Raw genomic sequence first — 19,411 nt, 5'->3', positions numbered from 1 at the left:
ACCAAGACACTCAGTTAGCAAAATTATATACATATCATTTTAAAAAAGGAAAGAGAAAACACAAAAATAAAGTGTTTCAGGATCAGCACTATCCAAAAAACAGTATTTCCTCCCAACAGCACTATTTGAAGTTTTAATCCCAAAATAAAGGTGAGCTCTGACAAATGTTTTTAAATAGTTAATCTCCAACTGATGCTGGTTCATTAATCCCATTTTCCTTGGAAAACAACAAAAGATCTTGTATTCGAAAAACAAAACGACAGAAAGGACAACAAAAATATTCAGAGAACCCTTATGCACAAGTGCTTTTGTCTGTAGGCCCTGATTCCAGTGACAAGCTGTCTGTCTGTGTGAGACCGTGAGATAAGAGGGACTTTTTTTTTTCTTTTTTTTTGAGCAGCCCTGACAAAGTTTTCGTTCCCGTTCGGTCCTGGAAGCAAAGCCGAGGCCCTCAGGATTGGTGGAAGGAAGCTGTCATGCCGCCGCTCGCTCGTTCTCCGGTGCTCTGATGAGGTTTCACTGTCTCTCTGGGACAAGTCGTCGCTGCAGATTTGGCAGGTGCGGGCGCTGATTCTCTGCATCTGCGTTCTGCCGAGTCAGAAGTCTTGATGTCTTCAGCAGTGGAGCTGAGAGGCCGGGGATCTGCTGATGGCTGCTGTGTTGGTGCCTCCCTTATCCTCTGACAGATCTCTGCGTAGCTTGGCTTCCGGGGCTCCTGGTTAAACACAATAAATTAATCAAATCAAATCAATCAATTTAGGTTATCGATTATGCATTATTGCATTGTGAAATGTAAATCATAATGTCATTCTTTGTAACCAAAATGTAGCATAACAAGAGGCTTTAAACCATCTGTGTACATTAAAGAACATGAACAGGATCTTTTATCTAGAAGTTCCAAGTGAACCGTACCGTTACCAAAACGTGACGTGTAAACTCTGCTGATCACGGATTGGCCGGAGAGAATCGTCACTACCTGCGTCACTGAACTTGCGACACAAACACAACAGAACCGCTAGATTTAAATCAGCACAGCCAGCGAAGGATCGAATGCAACTGTTTTGAACGAGCGCACCTTTTTTTAACAACCAAAAAGTTTTGTTGTCTGCTGTGGAAGTACAGACGTTCCTCTCGTTGATAGCAGAGGAGCGGATCCAGTGAGAGCTTGATGGGGCGACGCGGAATGAAAACGTTTTTTTAGGAGTCGTGGTAGTAGAGGCGGCGCAACTATAACAACATGTGAATAATCCCACCCACTCTAAAGCGGTACTGAACTGCAGTGGAAACGCAAACCGTGCCGAGCCGAACCGTGCCGTGCTGAGCCGTACCACGCAGTGGAAAAGCGCCACAATTGTACCACTTGGTCTCCTAACACTCAACTACATATATAATTATATAAACCTAAATATTCTGCTATAAACAAAATATACTCTAATTGTTTTTTACACCATTTTTGATTCAATTACTAAAAAGTTTGATTCCACATGGTGAGGCTACCTGGACACTTACCGATATTGGATTGCTCAGTGGTGTGGTTTTAGCAGCGGGTGTCTCTGAGCATTTCTCTGCAGGTGTCTGCATCTCTTTAGGTTTTTCTACAGTTGTCGGGCTGTAAAATACAAGAAAAACAAGCAATCCATATATTACAATGTGTCATTTTCTACAGTTTTCCAGCATTTCATAATTCCCCCAGAAGTACACTTATAATATTAGTCAAAGTTATTCAAGTCATTTTACATGATTATTTTCTTCTGTACCTTTAAGACTTTATGTAAATGTTATTTATGATTAGCTGTCCTCATTCTATGTGAAAGTAAACACCACCTCTGTCAAATTGCTGAATATTACTAAATAAGTGTTGAAAAGTAAAATTGGGTGTTTATCTCAATGAAATCTTGAAACACCTTTCAGAGTGCTTCAAGCTATTTATTTTGGAACGCCACAAATGAAAATATCCCCACAACCTAACGGAATCCTGAGAAATCACACGGTCACTGCGACAGCAGTAAAATTACTTCAGAAACAAATAAAATAAATAATGAGGCTTTTCTCATGATTTAAGCCTGTAACATCCACATAAGCCAGTGAATTATTTAGTTTTCTGACAGTATGCTATTTGAAAGAGCATATGGCTGAAATGCCATAAAAGTGAGTTAACATCTGAAATCACTTCCAACACCTTTAAGTGAAAACTGATTTGTCACATGTATTGATTAGTTACTCAGAATAAGAAAACCCACTTTGTAACGGCTGGAGAGGGTGAGTGTTGGTGGTCCACTGGGGTCTGAGCAGCAGGAGCAGGAGCAGCCTGCACAGATTCTTTGGGGGTCCCTGAGATCACACGGCTGGTGACCACATCTTTATTTAGAGGCTGTGGAGAGACAAAGGGGCCTCTGTGAAACTCCTACAGCAAGGACAGCATGAACAAACATAACAGCTGGACAGCAGGAACTAACACACACACTTACTCACTCTACAACACTCAAAACACCCAAGGACTTGTCATGGTTATGACTGACAGCAAGGTCTGCTGTGAACATGGCATTCCATGCACAAAGTTAAAATTCAAAAACCAAGAGCATTTGGTAAATTCTCTACAAATCGAAAATATAAGCCTGAAACGTTTTTCCTCTTCCTTTTTTAAAAGTCAAAAAGTCAGTTTAATGCTGCAGCACTCAAACACAAAAGACACTCATGAAAGACTGAAAGTCAACCTTATCTTTAACTGCTCCAGTGACAATGTCAGACAGTCGGTTGTCAAGGCTGTTTTCAGTTTTTACTTCAGGTTTTAGATTTCCTGCGGCTCCAGGCAGAGGAGGGAAGCTGGACAGACCCAGCTCAAAGCTGGGGGAGGGAGTGCGCTCCTGAACAGGAGGGGGCGACGGTGTTGCTGCTCTCTGTTAAAACACACAGGTTGAGAAAAAGTACAACAAAATGTGTAATGCGAAATGTGTACAACAAATTGAGCCCGCATTGGCACATTTATTTTTAACTCTGACTAACTTTTGGCTATTCCTCAATATGCTACATTATTACACAGCACTACAGAAAAACTAGTCTTATTGATCAATCGCAGCATACTCAGGCAACTGATATTTTTCTTTTTTACATGGATGTGCTAATTTTATGTCTTTCGTTTCACTCTGGGTTCTTTTTGCTGTCATAAAAAAGTAATTCAAATCAATATTTCATGTGCATTTATTTGTTTACTTGGCTGTGCAATAAGCAAGATAATGTACATTCAGCCCTTCAGGCTTGACTGCATATTATATTTTACTTGAAGTACATAGAGTTTCCTATCATAACAAAAGTAAAACTCAAAACATTTGTCTATGCAGTGTTAGCTGAAACAAAGCAAATGGCATACTGGAAACTTGTTGTCATCTCTTCTTTTCCTGTATCCATAGCCGCCCCTTCTTGAAAAGAAACAAAACCCAATCAAACAAACAACATGGAACAAATTACCAACATTTATTAAGGAAACCGAGCTCTACGAGCTTTTTTTCCCCCATTTTGGATATGGTATTACAAAAATATGTATGAAATTAATAAACAGCTGGTGCAGATGTGCAGCATTACCTTCCACGGCCTGCATTCAGAGAGTAATCGGCTCCATTCACTTCCATTCGTCCACTTCCAACCTGGTCCCGGCGTGGATAGCCCGGACCGCTGGGAAGTCGAGGTCGGCTACCCATGTGATGAACCTGTGGAGGACGCATCCCATTGGGAACTCTCTCCGAAGGGAAAGTAGAGAAAGCAGCAGGGTTTTCCAGCAGAGTGGTTCCACGTTCTGTTGTGAGTCGAATGTGTGTTTTGTTGTGGTTCCTGTTTGAATGAAAAAATGGTTACATAGCTGTTTTCTATTTTAATATATTTTGAAAAGTAATTTATTCCTGTGATGCAAAGCTGAATTTTCAGCATCATTATTGCAGTCTTCAGTGTCACATGATCCCTTAGAAATAGGGTGACCAGAAGTTCCTTTTATTAGTTTTATTTTTGGTGTCCTGACTTATTTTGAAAAAATCATGTTTTGCCCCATATTTCAAAATGTCTTTATGACTGGTTGATAAGAGAGAGTAGCGGAAGTGTTCTGTCACACAAGAACAGCCTAATCAAAAGGTAACTAAGCTTGTCATAGAACAAAATTACCATCCAATCACAATTCGATATCGATTAACATGCAGTAAGTGAAAGCGGGACAGGCGGAATCACGCTGAATTACACACAACAGAAATGCTCTCTCGGATCAGTTCTCCTTGCGCCTTAATTGTCAAATACACACAGCTGTCAAAATGTCCATCGTGTGGAGTATCTCACATAAATAATCGGTTATGGCTTAAATGAATGTAAATAGGTGGGTGAAAACCGGATGCGTGTCAGTATATTACATTAATTCGGTCTTAAAGGGACAGCAGCCTAATTAAATACCTGTCTGTCTCAATGTTAATCAAACAACAAATATGCTAAATAAATGTATACATGTTAAACCTACTGTACTAGAAAAACAAGTTTATTTAATACTTAATGTGTCTAATGGTTTGTAATTTGCTTCTTTATTTTTATATAAAAATAAGTGTGTGTGTGTATGTATATATATATATATATATATATATATGAAGAGTTCATTTGCAAAAACAGATAACTCCGTTTTTAACCATTTTCAAAAATCATGTTTTTTCATTGTTCATTCCAATTAATCTTAATCAAACTGCAGTTGGGTTATTTTGAATGGGTTAAAATACAGCTAACTAACACAATAAAAACATAATAAAAATCATGATTTTTGAGTTATCCGTTTTTGCAAATAAACTCTTCATATACAGTATCTCACAGAAGTGAGTACACCCCTCACATTTTTGTAAATATTTTATTACATCTTTTCATGTGACAATACTGAAGAAATGACACTTTGCTACAATGTGAAGTAGTGAGCGTACAGCTTGTATAACAGTGTAAAGTTGCTGTCCCCTCAAAATAACTCAACACACAGCCATTAATGTCTAAACCGCTGACCACAAAAGTGAGTACACCCCTAAGTGAAAATGTCCAAATTGGGCCCTAAGTGTCAATATTTTGTGTGGCCACCATTATTTTCCAGCACTGCCTTAACCCTCTTGGGCATGGAGTTCACCAGAGCTTCACAGGTTGCCACTGGAGAGCCACTGACAGGCTGACCCCCCACCCCTTCAACCTCTGCAGCAATGCTGGCAGCACTCATACGTCTATTTCCCAAACACAACCTCTGCATATGACGCTGAGCATGTGCGCTCAACTTCTTTGGTCAACCATGGAGAGGCCTGTTCTGAGTGGAACCTGTCCTGTTAAACTGCTGTATGGTCTTGGCCACCTTAGGGTCTTGGCAATCTTCTTATAGCTTACGCCATCTTTATGTAGAGCAACAATTATTTTTTTCAGATCCTCAGAGAGTTCTTTGCCATGAGGTGCCATGTTGAACTTCCAGTGACCAGTATGAGAGAGTAAGAGCGATAACACCAAATTTAACACACCTGCTCCCCATTCACACCTGAGACCTTGTAACACTAATGAGTCACATGACACCGGGGAGAGAAAATGGCTAATTGGGGCCAATTTGGACATTTTCACTTAGGGGAGTAGGTTTAGACATTAATGGCTGTGTGTTGAGTTATTTTGAGGGGACAGCAAATTTACACTGTTATACAAGCTGTACACTCACTACTTTACATTGTAGCAAAGTGTCATTTCTTCAGTGTTGTCACATGAAAAGATATAATAAAATATTTACAAAAATGTGAGGGGTGTACTCACTTCTGTGAGATACTGTATATATAATTTCGATATCATGAATTAAAATCTCATATCATGGTCATTTATGTCAATCGTGGTCAATGAATGTCTTTAAGATCACTAGAAAGCTACAGACAGGTGTGTTTAATTAGGGTTGGAGCTAAACTCTGCAGGACATTTGCCCTCCAGTACCGAAGTTGCCCAGCCCTGATTTATTTGAAATAGAAATCTTGTCAAATTAAAAAATTATTTACTGTCACTCTTGGTCAATTTAAAACATCCATGCTGCAAGTATTAATTTCTTTCTTTAAACTGATACTGTAAATGTATATCAGATGTTTTCACTGTAACAAAAGTACCTGTATCGAGGTGCATATTGTCGCACAGTTAGTGGTGATGTTGCTGATTTAAATGTTGGAGAACCAGCGAAGCCATTAATGAACGCAGGGCTGTGAAATGGAGTAACCTGTTGGTAGACAACACCTGATTAGTACCTCCCCAGACGCCACTCAGATATTCCTCAGAGCCAAACAGGACACAAGGCACTTACCAGAGCCGGGTCCAGGTAGCTCTGCGTAGCTGACCAGCCCTGAGGTGTCACCAGTCTGTAAAGAGGAAACTGTTGCTGTGCTCCATACACAGGTGGGATGTAGTAAGGGGTGTAGCGCTGTTGGACATTTGAGGACACATCCACTGGCCGATACCCATTCTTTGGCACAAAGGTATTGACAGCAATGGCCTTGGCCTTTATTCTAGCCTAGAGTACATTCGTAGATTGACAAAAGAACTTTATTTGAAAGTGCGACAAAGGAGAAACCTTGAGTCACTAAAAATAGCACAAAATATTCTTCAGTGATGTCACACATGCTGCGCCGGATGATTTTCTCAATTATACAGTGATGGCGTTCGGGCTGTGTAACAATTGCACTCTACCTTTATCGGCTTCCCTTGAAAAGTTTTCACCTCTTCTCTGAGATACTGATATGCCTGAAAGAGTGATGTATGCCAACATTTAGCAACAGGAAGAGAGCTTATTAAAAATCCTGAGGCAGTAATCTGAGATGATCAAATCAGGGGCAATAAAGGAGACACTTACCAGCTGAGCATCTGCCTCAGATTCAAAGGTGATGAACCAGTTGTCATTGTAGGCAAACTCACAATTGATGAATTTGGGCAAGTTATCGCTCTTAAAGAGCGCTTCAACTTCCTGTAAAAATGAAAGCCAAATGTCATACAGCACAAACATTAGCTCAGAGCATTAAAGATGTTATCGAATAAGAGTGATGCATGATGCATACCTCTAGAGGAGTGGCCTCGGGAACCTCTCTGAGAATTACGATGCAGCGGTTCTGATTGGGCCGCACTTTCTCTCCACATTTGTCCACTTGGACGAGAGGCAGCGCTGGTGAGTCATAAATGCATCATTAAATGTCAGACCCATCTGCTGTGTGTAACCAAACCCATTTTGAGAGTCTAAAACAAAAAGCCAAACTGTGACCCATAAAAGTGCAAAAATGATGATTTTAGACTCACTTTTTAAGATGTCTGCAATGAGATCCACATCAGTGGTGAGTTTCTTGATTTGATCAAGGTTTGCCAAAGTCACTATTGGCACATACTGGTCACTGTCCATTTGCGAGATGAGGTACATGTCGTTGGCTAGATTCTCCCTGGAAAAGGATTAGAGTTGGGTCACCATCAATCCTACATCGACTCAACATCCTCAAGCTTTTAGGAACATTCACTACAGTTCAAACGTTTGGGGTCTGCATGATTTTTAATTAGTTAAAAAGTTTTAAATTAATTATTTTCTTCAGCAAGAATGCATTAAATTGATCAAAAGTGTAGTGTACATCCAAACCTACATTTGCCATAAAACTAAGATTCTTGTAAGCATATCCCACATACTCAAATGCTAAATGCTCTTAGTTAACATAAGTGTAACATCTCAATGAGATATTAACACAGACCAGTCTGAAATTCACTGTTCTTGATTTAAGGTACCGTGTCAGGATACGTTATGTTTAAAAAAACCTGTGAACTTTGGGTAAGTGCACCCAACAGGACCAGTTACAAATCAATTAAGCTGACTCAATGTGATCAGTTGTGAAGATGCTAGTAATTACCTAGAGAGGCAGAACTCCAGTGTTGCCTTCAACTGTTCCCGAAGGTCTTCAAGCTGTCTGGAGGAGTCGGAATCATCCACCCCTGCACAAAAGAATAAAACAAATGATCAATTATTTAACAATGCTATAGTTACTAATCCTTAATGATTGATTGTGCCGACTTGTGTCATAGTAAATGTGCATAAATGTAAACAACTGTAATAAGAGTAGGCTGACAACAGTGAACAAAAGAGCAAAAGGATATTACCTTTCATACTGGTGTTCTGGTTTGACACAATGCCCTTCTCACTGGCTGAGCTTCCCATGTACGCTGATTCTGGCTGTGCTGCAAAGGGCAGCTCTACAGATGTAGATACCTGCTGTTCCTCATTCCAGTTCCCTTTGTCTTCACTGTTGTTATAACCTATGGACAAAAACAAATCAGAACCTGTTTAGACTGATAAGGATGGTATACACCAATTTAACTTAAGCACAGTAATTTTTGGAGGTGTACCTCCTGAGATGCAGTTTGATGGGTCATCGGCCGCTTCTACCCATGACTGCTGAGAATCTGGGCAGGTTGGAGCAGAGGCCTCCGGTTTAGGCATGTAACTGGCCCATGCCTTCGCATTGGGATTGAGGTCTGAGATCTTGGAGGATTCCTTTAAAAACCAAAAAACATGGGTTATCAATTGGGTACATGATTATGAATCAAAAGCATGTTCAACTATGGGCTGAATCAATGCCTTTACAGTCACGCAACTAAATCATGGTCAGTGGTCATTTAATATGAATTTAGTGCATTACATAAAATACAAAATTCAAGTAGCATCTGCAAGCAAATGATGCTAGAGTTAGTTTTTTTAGAATGGACTAAAACTAATAATTTTTCACGATGGCAACCTCACTTAGTAATAAAATATAAAAAAAATTAAATTATTTTTAAAAATTCATAACATTTTTTTTTTATATATATTTTTGTTATCCAATGCAATGACATTCATACACTTAACTGTGGCTAAAGGTTCCAAATAATTTTAAGGGCTACTGTATAACCAAGCTTAAAGCTGGCTAGAGAAATACTCACAAGTTCACTATAAGCATTCTGCCAGTCCCATACACAAGATCCTTCAGTGGCTAACAGGTTATAAGGGTAGGGTGCTATGAAACCCATAGAGGTCTGGAAATCCTCTGGGACAACAACAGCGTCAGATTCAGCATCCCGTTCCACATTTTGCATTGTAAGGCTTGCCTCAGAGACTGCATTGTCCCATGCCGACACCAATGCACATGCCTCTATTTGGTTATCAGAAAATAGGACATGTGGTTCTTTGGCCCACACCGGAAGGCAGTGACTAGAGTCCACCTCATCGCTCAACTCTGATTTCCCAAGAAGCTCTGACACCATATTCAGCATGCCTTGCTCTCCCTCCATTTCATCCGAGCCCTGAGGGTTTTCCACCTGCACAGGAACCGTGAATTGATCTTTATTGAGAAAATATATCTCGTAAGATGGCAAGGTGGCGTAAACATCAACCTGGTCACGCTCTACTGGTAACGGAATTGCTGTATTTACATAAGTAGCTTTATCACTCATATCATCAACAATGACTTTCAAATCAGACTGATCAAAATCAAGAACTCCAAGACTGCTTGTTATAAGTTGGGAAACATGAGGCATGGTAGTTGTCAAGCTCTCAACGGAAGTATAATCACTACTATGGCCTAGTACGGCGCATGACTGCACACCTCCAGTTTCAAGTGATAGACTTGCAGTACTCACGAGAGGAATGTCAATAACATCTCCTCTGATTTCTCCTGTGTCATGAAGGTCTCCATGCTCCTGAATGGATGTAACTGAAGATCTAGGAGTGTCACTGGCTGGATGCTCTGAAGAAGAGTCCAGATACTGGCAAGTGCTTTCCCTTGTGCAGTTTATTGGCAATGAAGAGCAATCAAATTTCTCCAAAACATCAGGTTGGCATGGTGGTTGAGAAAGTGTTTGTACATTACTGCTAGCAGAACAAACAGATTTCAAACAATCATTGTTGTTATTCCCATCATTTAGGCAATTAAGCAGCTCTACAGTAGGTACGAGGCCCTGCAGTTCAAGTTCTGACATTTCGGTTTCACCATCATCTGCACACAAACAAATCTCAGCCAGTACCTTCTGTTCATCCTCACTGAAGCATTTGCTGGCAATATGCATCTTCTCATCATTTTGTAAACAGGTCTGTCCTATTTCATTGTCCATGACTTGCTCTTGTGCTGCTGCCGGCAGTTCGCTTCCCAATCCCACCTGTATTAAATAACTCACTGCAACGATTTCTGGATGTCCATTATTACAGACATCATTGTATGATGCGTTTACAAACAAGGTGGCATTGCTCTGGAAGAGGTCTTCCTCAACAGGACAATCAGAACTGGGTACAGGTACAGAGTTTGTGTGAACGTCATCAGAAACAGAAGAACTCAAAGAACTTACATTGTGATAATCAGCTTCTTCAGATTTACCAGTGACTTCCATCAGATGCTCAAAGTTCACAAAAGCATTTGTAGGAAGATGAGATGGACTCATGTCACATGGTTCAGCATTTGCAAAATTTGCATTTGGTTCTACATTCTGTTCCCTGGTTGGACTGTCACAAGATTCTGACACAATCTTTGTCTGGTCAGTGGGAAAAACACAGCAAGGGTAAATGTGTGTACTCAAAGTCATGTCCAATTTGTCTTCTTTTGCATTACAAGTGAAATCTAAACAAATATCTTCTGCATGAGATGGACTGCTCAAACTCTGAAGCGCACCAGCAACCTTGAACATGCCAGATTCATTTGTCTGCTCTTCACTTTGCAATTTACTGCACAGGCAAGGATTCAGAATGACCTCCTTCTGTGTTGATATTTGCCTTGGTTCAACTCCAACTCTACAACAGGAAGGTGATTTTGACAGGTTGTCTTCTTTATCAGAAGTCAGTGGGGTTTCAGAGCAAAACTTTACATTTTCAATGTCTTCAGAGGCATCTTTACAAGAAAACCCTTGGTTCTCGGTCTCAACTAACTTTACTGATGCAGATGTGCTGACAGCTGAGAAAGCTTGAGGCATTTTTTTGAGAACGTTCTCAGTCAGGGTTTTCATGGAAACACATTGATCTGATTCCATGATAGCTACGTTAAGGTTTGGAGACCTATCTGCTGTGTTTCTAGGTGAAGAAATGAAGGAATCAATATTATCTGACACAACGGGTTTCTTCTCCACCTTTAGGTTCATTGATTCTCTATTATTATCATCATTTCTGCATTGATTTTCCAGTTCGAAATCATCCGGAGGACCACTCAGATCTTGCTGAGGGGGTCTCAACATAGATTCTTCAAAAACAGTGTTATGCATGTTGAGCTCAGAACCACTCTCCAGATCTGTGGCCTTGTAACCAGAGCTACTATAAAGATCATGGTTGTTAAGTAGGTCAGCAGGTTCCCCCTGTGGCAATGCGGTCTCTGTACTTGACTTCAACACAGACATCGGTCCATTTTGCGCCAGCAGATCTGGGGAGGGTTGATCAATGGCGTCCTCTACAGCAGTAGAGGGAGAAAGTGTGTTCTCTGTATCTGAACAAAGAGTGGAAACGTCATTTTCAGATAAAGGCTTTTCATGTTCTTGAGCAGGAAATGGTTTTAGAAGATCTGGGAGGGCATGTTCTTCATTTGGAAGTGCTAAATTTACAGGTAGACTTGTCGAAGACCCTGTCTCTGAGGGACCTTTTTCTGTTTGTTGTGTTGCTGTAATTTCATGTGAAGGCTCAGAACCCGATATTGTGTGGTCTTTCGGGAGTAATGAATTATCAAACAAAGCCTTTTCAGAGACAGCTGGAGCGTTTGCGTACCTGGCTGCATCAGCTTCTGTCACAGGCTGGTGCCCACACTCGCTCCCGAGATCCTTTAAATCAATCAAGCAGATGCTGTAGAAGCTCTGTTCTTTTTTAAAGCCAGTGATCAACAGTCCAGAATTTCCATCTTCTGAGTCATCCAGATTTATTGAGCTCCTAGAGTATTTATTGAATGGAGGGGTGGCATGCTTTGGCGTGAACACAGGTTTTGATTGTACATTCCACAGGGTCTTAACTTGTTCCTCTTTTGAAATAACGGAGAAACCAGAGTGTTGATCCTCTAAAATGCATGACGGACTAACGCCCAGGGTATTTTGTCCAAAGGTGGTGTTCTCACTCTTGCCACCTCTAGTTAATTCTGTGGAATTCTGTTGACCATCACAAAACCATTTTGCTCTCATTATGTTATTTTCAGCTATTCTCCGTTTCACAGAATCCAATGTTTCAGGATCCTTAATTTTGCAATCGTCTCTGCCGTCTCTCCCTATTTCACTGGCATTTCCTTTCTGGACCGCAGCCTCGTGGATAGGTGGATCGCTGGCAGGTGGGTCCCAAAATGCCATTCTTTCCTGTACACTGCTACCGCCCTCTTTAATGAGGTTGAGACCTGCTGACAAGTTTGTGGAGGAAGCATTACAACTGGTATCTAAAGCAGCGTTCACCTTCCCATTTTCAGAAGGCTTCTCGCCGGCCAGATCGGCGACAGGCCAAGCGCAGTCTCTGACGTCATTTGCTGTGGAGCACTCAGGAATGGCTGCCTGAAGAAGACTTGTTCTCTCGCTGACCAGGTTAGGGTTCAGTTCTTTGCTGAAACAACACCCCATATTTTAATTTGTGAAAGAACGCCTATGCAAACCGGTGAACAAAAACGAGCTCCTCTCACAAGCTCCTTGGAGAGGGAAAGAGAGACAGAGGGGCACGCTATGGCTGCTTACCCCCTCCCCAGACCCAAAATAGCACATTTAAAATTATACAGCTGACTCACATGGGCCCATCACTCAAATACGAACTCTCTCCAATGATTGGTGCTTCAATGGACGCTGCACTTGCATTGTATGAATGGGATCAGCAACTTGGCAAGGTCCCAAAACACAAGGGTGGTTCACACAAGCACCTGTTAAGCTCTTTCACAACGCCCAAAGCTGGGCGGGGTGTCTCAGTTATTTTTGCTAGTAGGTTTTTATTCCCTAATCACAATTACATAACATACTTCAAAAGACTAACCGGAGATATGTAGGTTATACTTTACCAAAAGGGGGATCTCTTTCTCCTTCGCTTCCTGTGACTGCTGCACCTGTGGCTCCACGATAGTTTTTCCTTCCTGGTCTGAAGTCATGAGCTGTCCAGGTTCTAGCTCCGAACGCAGAGCTCTCCAGACCACTAGGGAACTGTGGATGACGAAACAATGGAGACAAATCAATTAACAAATCATTTACAAAATCAATTCAAATGACAACATATACAAGGCAACCTATAAATGGGGAGCATCACAAGTAATGTGTTATAAGATTCAACAATACTCACAGCACAATATTCATTAAAATAACACCAATTACCAACCGATTATACTTATACTTACACTTCCAATATTGTTCAAAGGTTTGAGGGATTTGTAAAATAAATAATACTTTTATTCAATATTTGACAGTAAAGCGGTTACAAAAGATTTCCATTTCAAATAGATGCTGAACCTTTCTTTCAATATGAAAAAATTTAATCACAATTTCCACAAAAACATTAAGCAGCACAACTGCTTTCAACTTTGATAATAATGTGAAATATTTCTTGAGGACCAAATCAGCATATTAAAATGATTTCTGAAGGTTCATGAGACACTGAAGAAAGACTGGAGTAATGGCTGCTGAAAATTCAGCTTTGCTATCACAAAAATATAAACGACAACTATTTTAAATTTGAATAATTTCCCAATATTACCGATTTTTACCGATAAGAGATTATTTTTTAAAAACACTTAAGTCTTAATGACCCCAAACATCTGAACAGTAGCGTGTATACATAAATACATACATACATATATATATATAAATAAATAAATAAATAAAAGTGCTGTCAAATGATTAATCGCATCCAAAATAAAAGCTTTTGCAACCCTCTACGGACACCTTGGCAACTGAATCGCCATTGGCTAGTAAATTTTTTAGTTTACTCGCCAGACTGAGATTTGTTTATTTATATATATATTATGTGTTTGTAAAATGCCAGTTTTTTACATATCTGAAAGTACACTCTTAACATCAGTCAGTCAAGCATTATAATATGATAATCAATATTATTTAATGTTAGAACTTTAGGAATTAGAATTAAAACTTGATAACCATGTATGAATGCATATTAGTCAGTTTAACTGAACTTCGGACTGGTGGTGGTGCTTTTTTGGTCATTTGGGAAAAAATCGGGAAAAAAACTAACAAAAAATACTGATAAGATAATAATGATACGAATTCTACAAATAAGAACAATATAAAACGCACTAAGGATTAATGAGCTACTGGATTCATGAATATTAATCAGGTTGTGTGCGTTCGCTCGAACTGATTCGCTGAAATCAAAACAGGGATGATAATAGCTGAGCGCCAGCCAATGAGATTGCCGTTTGCGCATTAGTTCCGCCCACTACCGGAGAAACCGGCAGTTCTTAAAAGCTGAAGAATTCCAAAGGAACGCCTTTATTTTGACAGGAAAATACAAGAATATCGTTTACATGTAGCGTGTCAATATTCTCTCTCCCCCTCTCTCTCTGCGTGCGTGTGAGACAAACCGACGGAGAGTCGTGCGCCTTCACACTAGAGTTCACGGTACGTCAAATACAGGTGCGTTGCACATCCATTGAGATGTACTGAAAAATAGCACAGATTGCTTGAGTCAGAGAATGTTCGGCGAGTAAAAATATATCTGTGCTAAACTTATACTTAGCCTCCAACTCACACACTGGCGAGTAAAATCTGAGAATTGATTAGCCATCGGCTAATATTAGACATCATTTAGTCGCCCAGAGTGAAGATTTAGTCGCACATGCGAGTGATTTACTCGCAATGTAGAGGGTTGTTTTGTTTACATAATATGTGTGTAATGTGTATATTTATTATGTATATACAAATACACACACATGCATGTATGTATATATTTAAGAAAAATATGTTGAGTTTATACATTTAAAATATTTGTATATAATATCAATTATATGAATATAAATATACACATGGAAATATTTTCTAAATAAATACTGTATGTATTTATATATACATAATAAATATACACAGTATACACACATTTATTAAGTAAACAAAAACTTTTCTTTTGGATGAGATTAATCAAACAAATATAAACAGTATTTCACAACTGTTTATATTATAATATGTCATTTTAAAAAAAAACTTAATGCAACTCCATTATCATTTTTTAATCAAAAACTTTGTTTTAACAATATGTACAAATTATTGTCAAAACTGACTGATCAAAGCCCCCCCATCCACCCCACCCCCACTCAATCTGTACAGTAGAGCTGACTGGTCAATATAACTACTGGGGAAAGCATCTCTGAATGAGCTGACCTCATAAAACCTACAAACACATAACATGCTAAAAAAGGAACTGTCTGCTACTGAAAACTGTTTGAAATACCAGATATCTCAAATTGATTAGGGTCTTTAACAGACTGCAAGATTGCATTCATGAGAAACCCATACTTTAAAACAATTTTATAGTCATTTAAACAGAATCAGAGTAAAAAGCATCTATACTGTAATCAAAACAACCGTTATAAAATATTATATAGGCACATTTGTGTAAACAAACATCAATAATGCATATACATCCAAAATAAGATCATTCTACCACGTGCCTTCACAAAATATTTAATGCTCTTCAAAATTGAATTGATTACGATTCTATGGGGAAGATAATATCATCATTTAACACCTACTTGATCGTGTTAACATTTAAAAAAAAACATACATTTGATTTGTCGAATGCTGACTCAAGACAGTCCTTTCAAATGACACATGGAGAATGTTTACATTATGACAGCACGTAAATATATGACAGCACCGCAATGCATAACCACTTCAAATTACCAATATTTAAATGCCTGTGTCATACAACGACATGTAAAAACCATATGCAAACTAAATGATGATTTAAAATTACACTAACGTATTGGAGATGTCAAATCAACTCGATCCATATGTCAAAGCACATGAATGCTGCAGGCCAAACCCACAGACAGACAGACAGCTGCGAGCTAAACCAGCCAAACTAGCCTTCTCTGTAAAGTTAACTGCACACGAACATATCAAAACAAACTTTAAAATCCTGAAAATATTCAACCATCAAACATAAAGTGTCAAACATCCATCAAACAGCGTATTTTAACAGAAAAACAACAGTGTCCGTGTTAGCCTACATGCTAAAGACTGGCAGATATTGAGAAGTAATACAGCTAGCCTGTACAGTTAGCGCAAGCTGCTAACTTCAAATGGCGAATGAACCTTTCAGGTATTCATTTTTGGATCAAATTACTGTCTAAAACTATACAGGGATGAAAAGCGTGATTATACTTGCGCGATCATCGCGCGTGCGGGTTTCCACTCACCTGTTTCTGCTCTCCGCGCACGGGAGACTGTTTGCGGCCCGAACGTCTGACTTCCACGGACAAAACTTAGAAAACAAATCCACAAATCCGTGCAGGAAACTTTCAAACCACCACAAAACCTTCAACAGTCTCCAAATACCACCAGCTCCTCGATATCAGGCCTGATAATGAACTTTAAAGGTCTGTTTGGTGATGTTTAAATGACTGGCTAACGCTTGTTGTCGAGATGGTAACAACTCGAGAGTGAATGTGTGTTATTCTTCAAAACGGCTGAAGTCTCAGTGCGAGTAACGCGACTAACTATAACTGTACGTGCTCGTTAAACTGCGACATGATAAGGAACGGAGCCACACGCCTCTTCCCTCCCCGTGTATTTGTGTCCGGAGTTGAGCTTCACTCTCTCGGCCAAACCGCACCACGAACTCCCGCCCAGAGCCGCTTTATTGACTAGCCCGCCCACTCTCCACTGCGGCCCTTTCAGTAACTCAACGGCTGTATCGTCTATCCGCGTTTGGCTGCAGTTCAATGAACGCTGTCGATGGGGGGCGCTATAAGACAACGAATTGTGAGTGCTCTGACGTCCATAAAATTAAAAAGTTAAAAGATTTTTGGTAGTTATGGTATTGAATGAAGGCACAAGGTGCTTAAATTTAAAGCGAGTGACTGCATTTTGTGTAAACAGAAGCTTTTTTATTTATTTTTATTAGCTACTTGTCCATGACCTCCTCATAACAGACCCTTTTTACGCTGATGTAAATTATGTTGGTGCATATTTAAATATATAAATGATTTTGGTAAAGGTGGCAGCAATGGTAGCGCTACATCTGATAAGGAATGTAGTTAGTCAGGATCTTCACTGAGCAGCGTGCGACTCACGTGAGTGTGAGTGGATGGTCTGGCTTGTATTAACAGATTCTGTGCTTCCGTTTCATCTGCAAGATTTTTCGGTTGGTTGAGATAGACTACGGATGCTGATAAAGGCCAAAAAAGGATTTATGCTCTCATGTGAATATGCTGTTGTTCTCAAACCTTCTTAGTGCAAGAATTCAAATGTGTAAGAAGAGTCATTAATACAAATGATATATCTTTTTACCTGTCCACCATCCCAGTAATGTCTGACTGACTGAACAAAGGTGTAATAGTGAGAAATGAGAGGTAACCAGGAAAAAGAGAAAAGCTTTTAAATATGTCATAGTCACAGAACATTTCTTTAGGCTATTTCGTAATATTCTATTTGAGGCTTATCTATGTTTAGAATGGGTTTAGTGGCTCTACAGACACCATAATGACCTGCAAGCCATCAGATACAGATCTATGTGCAGTTTGAGGGCCAAATGTTGTTTAATGCTTAGCTAATATGATGTTGTTGTTATTTTAAATTAGGGCTGTAAAATGATTAATCAAGATTAATCGCATTCAAAATAAAGGTTTATGTTTGCACACTATATGTTTGTGTGTACTGTGTATATTTATCATGTAGGCTCTATATAAATACACACACATATATGCATATATATATTTTTTAAATATGTGTTTGTATATGTATTTATACTTGTATATAATTTATAATATATATAAATATTGTATATATAAATCTAACATATTTTTCCTTAATATGTACATGTATGTGTGTGTATTTATATATGCATAACAAATATAAACATTACACACACATATAGTATGTAAACATAAACTTTTATTTTGAATATGATTAATCGTGATTAATCGTTTAGCAGCCCTATTTTAAATCAATTAATTCAGTCAAATCATTTGACATGAGTAGAAGAAATGCATAATTTTCTGTACCCTCAATAAGGAAAACAGACCCTTTTTCAGTTATGACCAATCAGCTGTAAAACACTGATATAAAAATCCTAAAAATATAATTTTGTGCGTAAATATATACTTTTTCTATTGGTCTCTTGCATTATCGTCACACTATTTTCCTGTTTAACACTGTAAAACTGCTTTGACAGTCTGTATTGTATAAAGCACTATATAGCCTAAATAAAGGTGACTTGACTTGAAAGGTGACATAATACATGTAAATGTGTTATGTAAAACTAATATTTAAAATTCCTAAAAGAGTTACATTTTATACAATCTATTTTATTTTTTGTATTTTTAATCCGATTATATTTTTATAAATAATTTGTATTTTATAGCCTATAATTGGTAGAATTTGTATTTTTGTATGCAAATATTCTATGAAATTTTCCCATATTAAAAATCATTTCTAAAAGTGTTACAATGCAATACATTTCATCGTAGCCTACTGAAAGAAAAAATTTCAGTCATCATTTTAATAAAATATTATACTTATCATCTAAATAATCTAAAAATATATAGAGAGGTGGGGAATACAAGATTTATTTATTCATTCATTTAAATATGCATAATTAATGAATAAAAAGAAAACACTGGCTACAGGCTAATGAGGATTTTCATTTAGAAAACGACGAAAAAATAAACCGTTACTGTATTTTTATTGATGTGCTTGGAAAAATGCTTACAGTAACACATATGATCACGAGGGACACAAAAGGCAACCATTTGCGAAAAAACGACCAATCTATGATCTCATCACGGTACTTTTAACGTTATCTCTCCCAAACAAGGCTTTTATTAGGAAATTATAATTCTTTAATTGTATTCTTGAGGGAAACTGGGTTAATAAATAGAATATAAAGTATAATTGTTATTAATATATATATATTTTTTTAATCAAAAATAGTTTTTTTTATATACAGGTGCATCTCAATAAATTAGAATGTTGTGGAAAAGTTCATTTATTTCAGTAATTCAACTCAAATTGTGAAACTCGTGTATTAAATAAATTCAACGCACACAGACTGAAGTAGTTTAAGTCTTTGGTTCTTTTAATTGTGATGATTTTGGCTCACATTTAACAAAAACCCACCAATTCACTATCTCAACGAATTAGAATACTTCATAAGACCAATAAAAAAAAAAAATTTTAGTGAATTGTTGGCCTTTTATGTCAATTCGGCGTGGCATGGAGGTGACCAGTTTGTGGCACTGCT

The 19,411-nt window shown here is 38.5% G+C and overlaps 1 protein-coding gene across 2 annotated transcripts; it reads right to left on the bottom strand.

Annotated features, from left to right (window-relative positions):
• Positions 1–19: 19 nt before the first annotated feature.
• Positions 20–16,799, bottom strand: LOC107586760 (la-related protein 4B-like). 2 transcript variants are annotated; one of them, XM_016274276.1, is made up of 17 exons: positions 16,368–16,799; positions 13,005–13,143; positions 8,386–8,533; positions 8,140–8,295; positions 7,893–7,974; positions 7,300–7,436; positions 7,065–7,168; positions 6,863–6,973; positions 6,700–6,753; positions 6,317–6,523; positions 6,126–6,232; positions 3,580–3,825; positions 3,368–3,416; positions 2,715–2,897; positions 2,241–2,371; positions 1,510–1,609; positions 20–715 (listed from the first exon to the last, which is right to left on the bottom strand). In XM_016274276.1, the coding sequence occupies exons 2-17, from the start codon at positions 13,089–13,091 to the stop codon at positions 452–454; spliced, it is 2,166 nt and encodes a 721-aa protein (XP_016129762.1). In that variant the 5' UTR covers positions 13,092–13,143; positions 16,368–16,799; the 3' UTR covers positions 20–451. The 2 variants fall into 2 exon arrangements, with proteins under 2 accessions (XP_016129762.1, XP_016129763.1); XM_016274277.1 differs by having other exon boundaries at positions 3,368–3,413.
• Between the last annotated feature and the right edge of the window lie 2,612 nt (positions 16,800–19,411).

The sequence above is a fragment of the Sinocyclocheilus grahami genome, unplaced genomic scaffold (assembly GCF_001515645.1).
Source record: "Sinocyclocheilus grahami isolate Dianchi unplaced genomic scaffold, SAMN03320097.WGS_v1.1 scaffold85.1, whole genome shotgun sequence".
Taxonomy (NCBI): Eukaryota; Metazoa; Chordata; class Actinopteri; order Cypriniformes; family Cyprinidae; genus Sinocyclocheilus; species Sinocyclocheilus grahami.
This window is presented reverse-complemented; position numbering and strand designations above follow the sequence as displayed.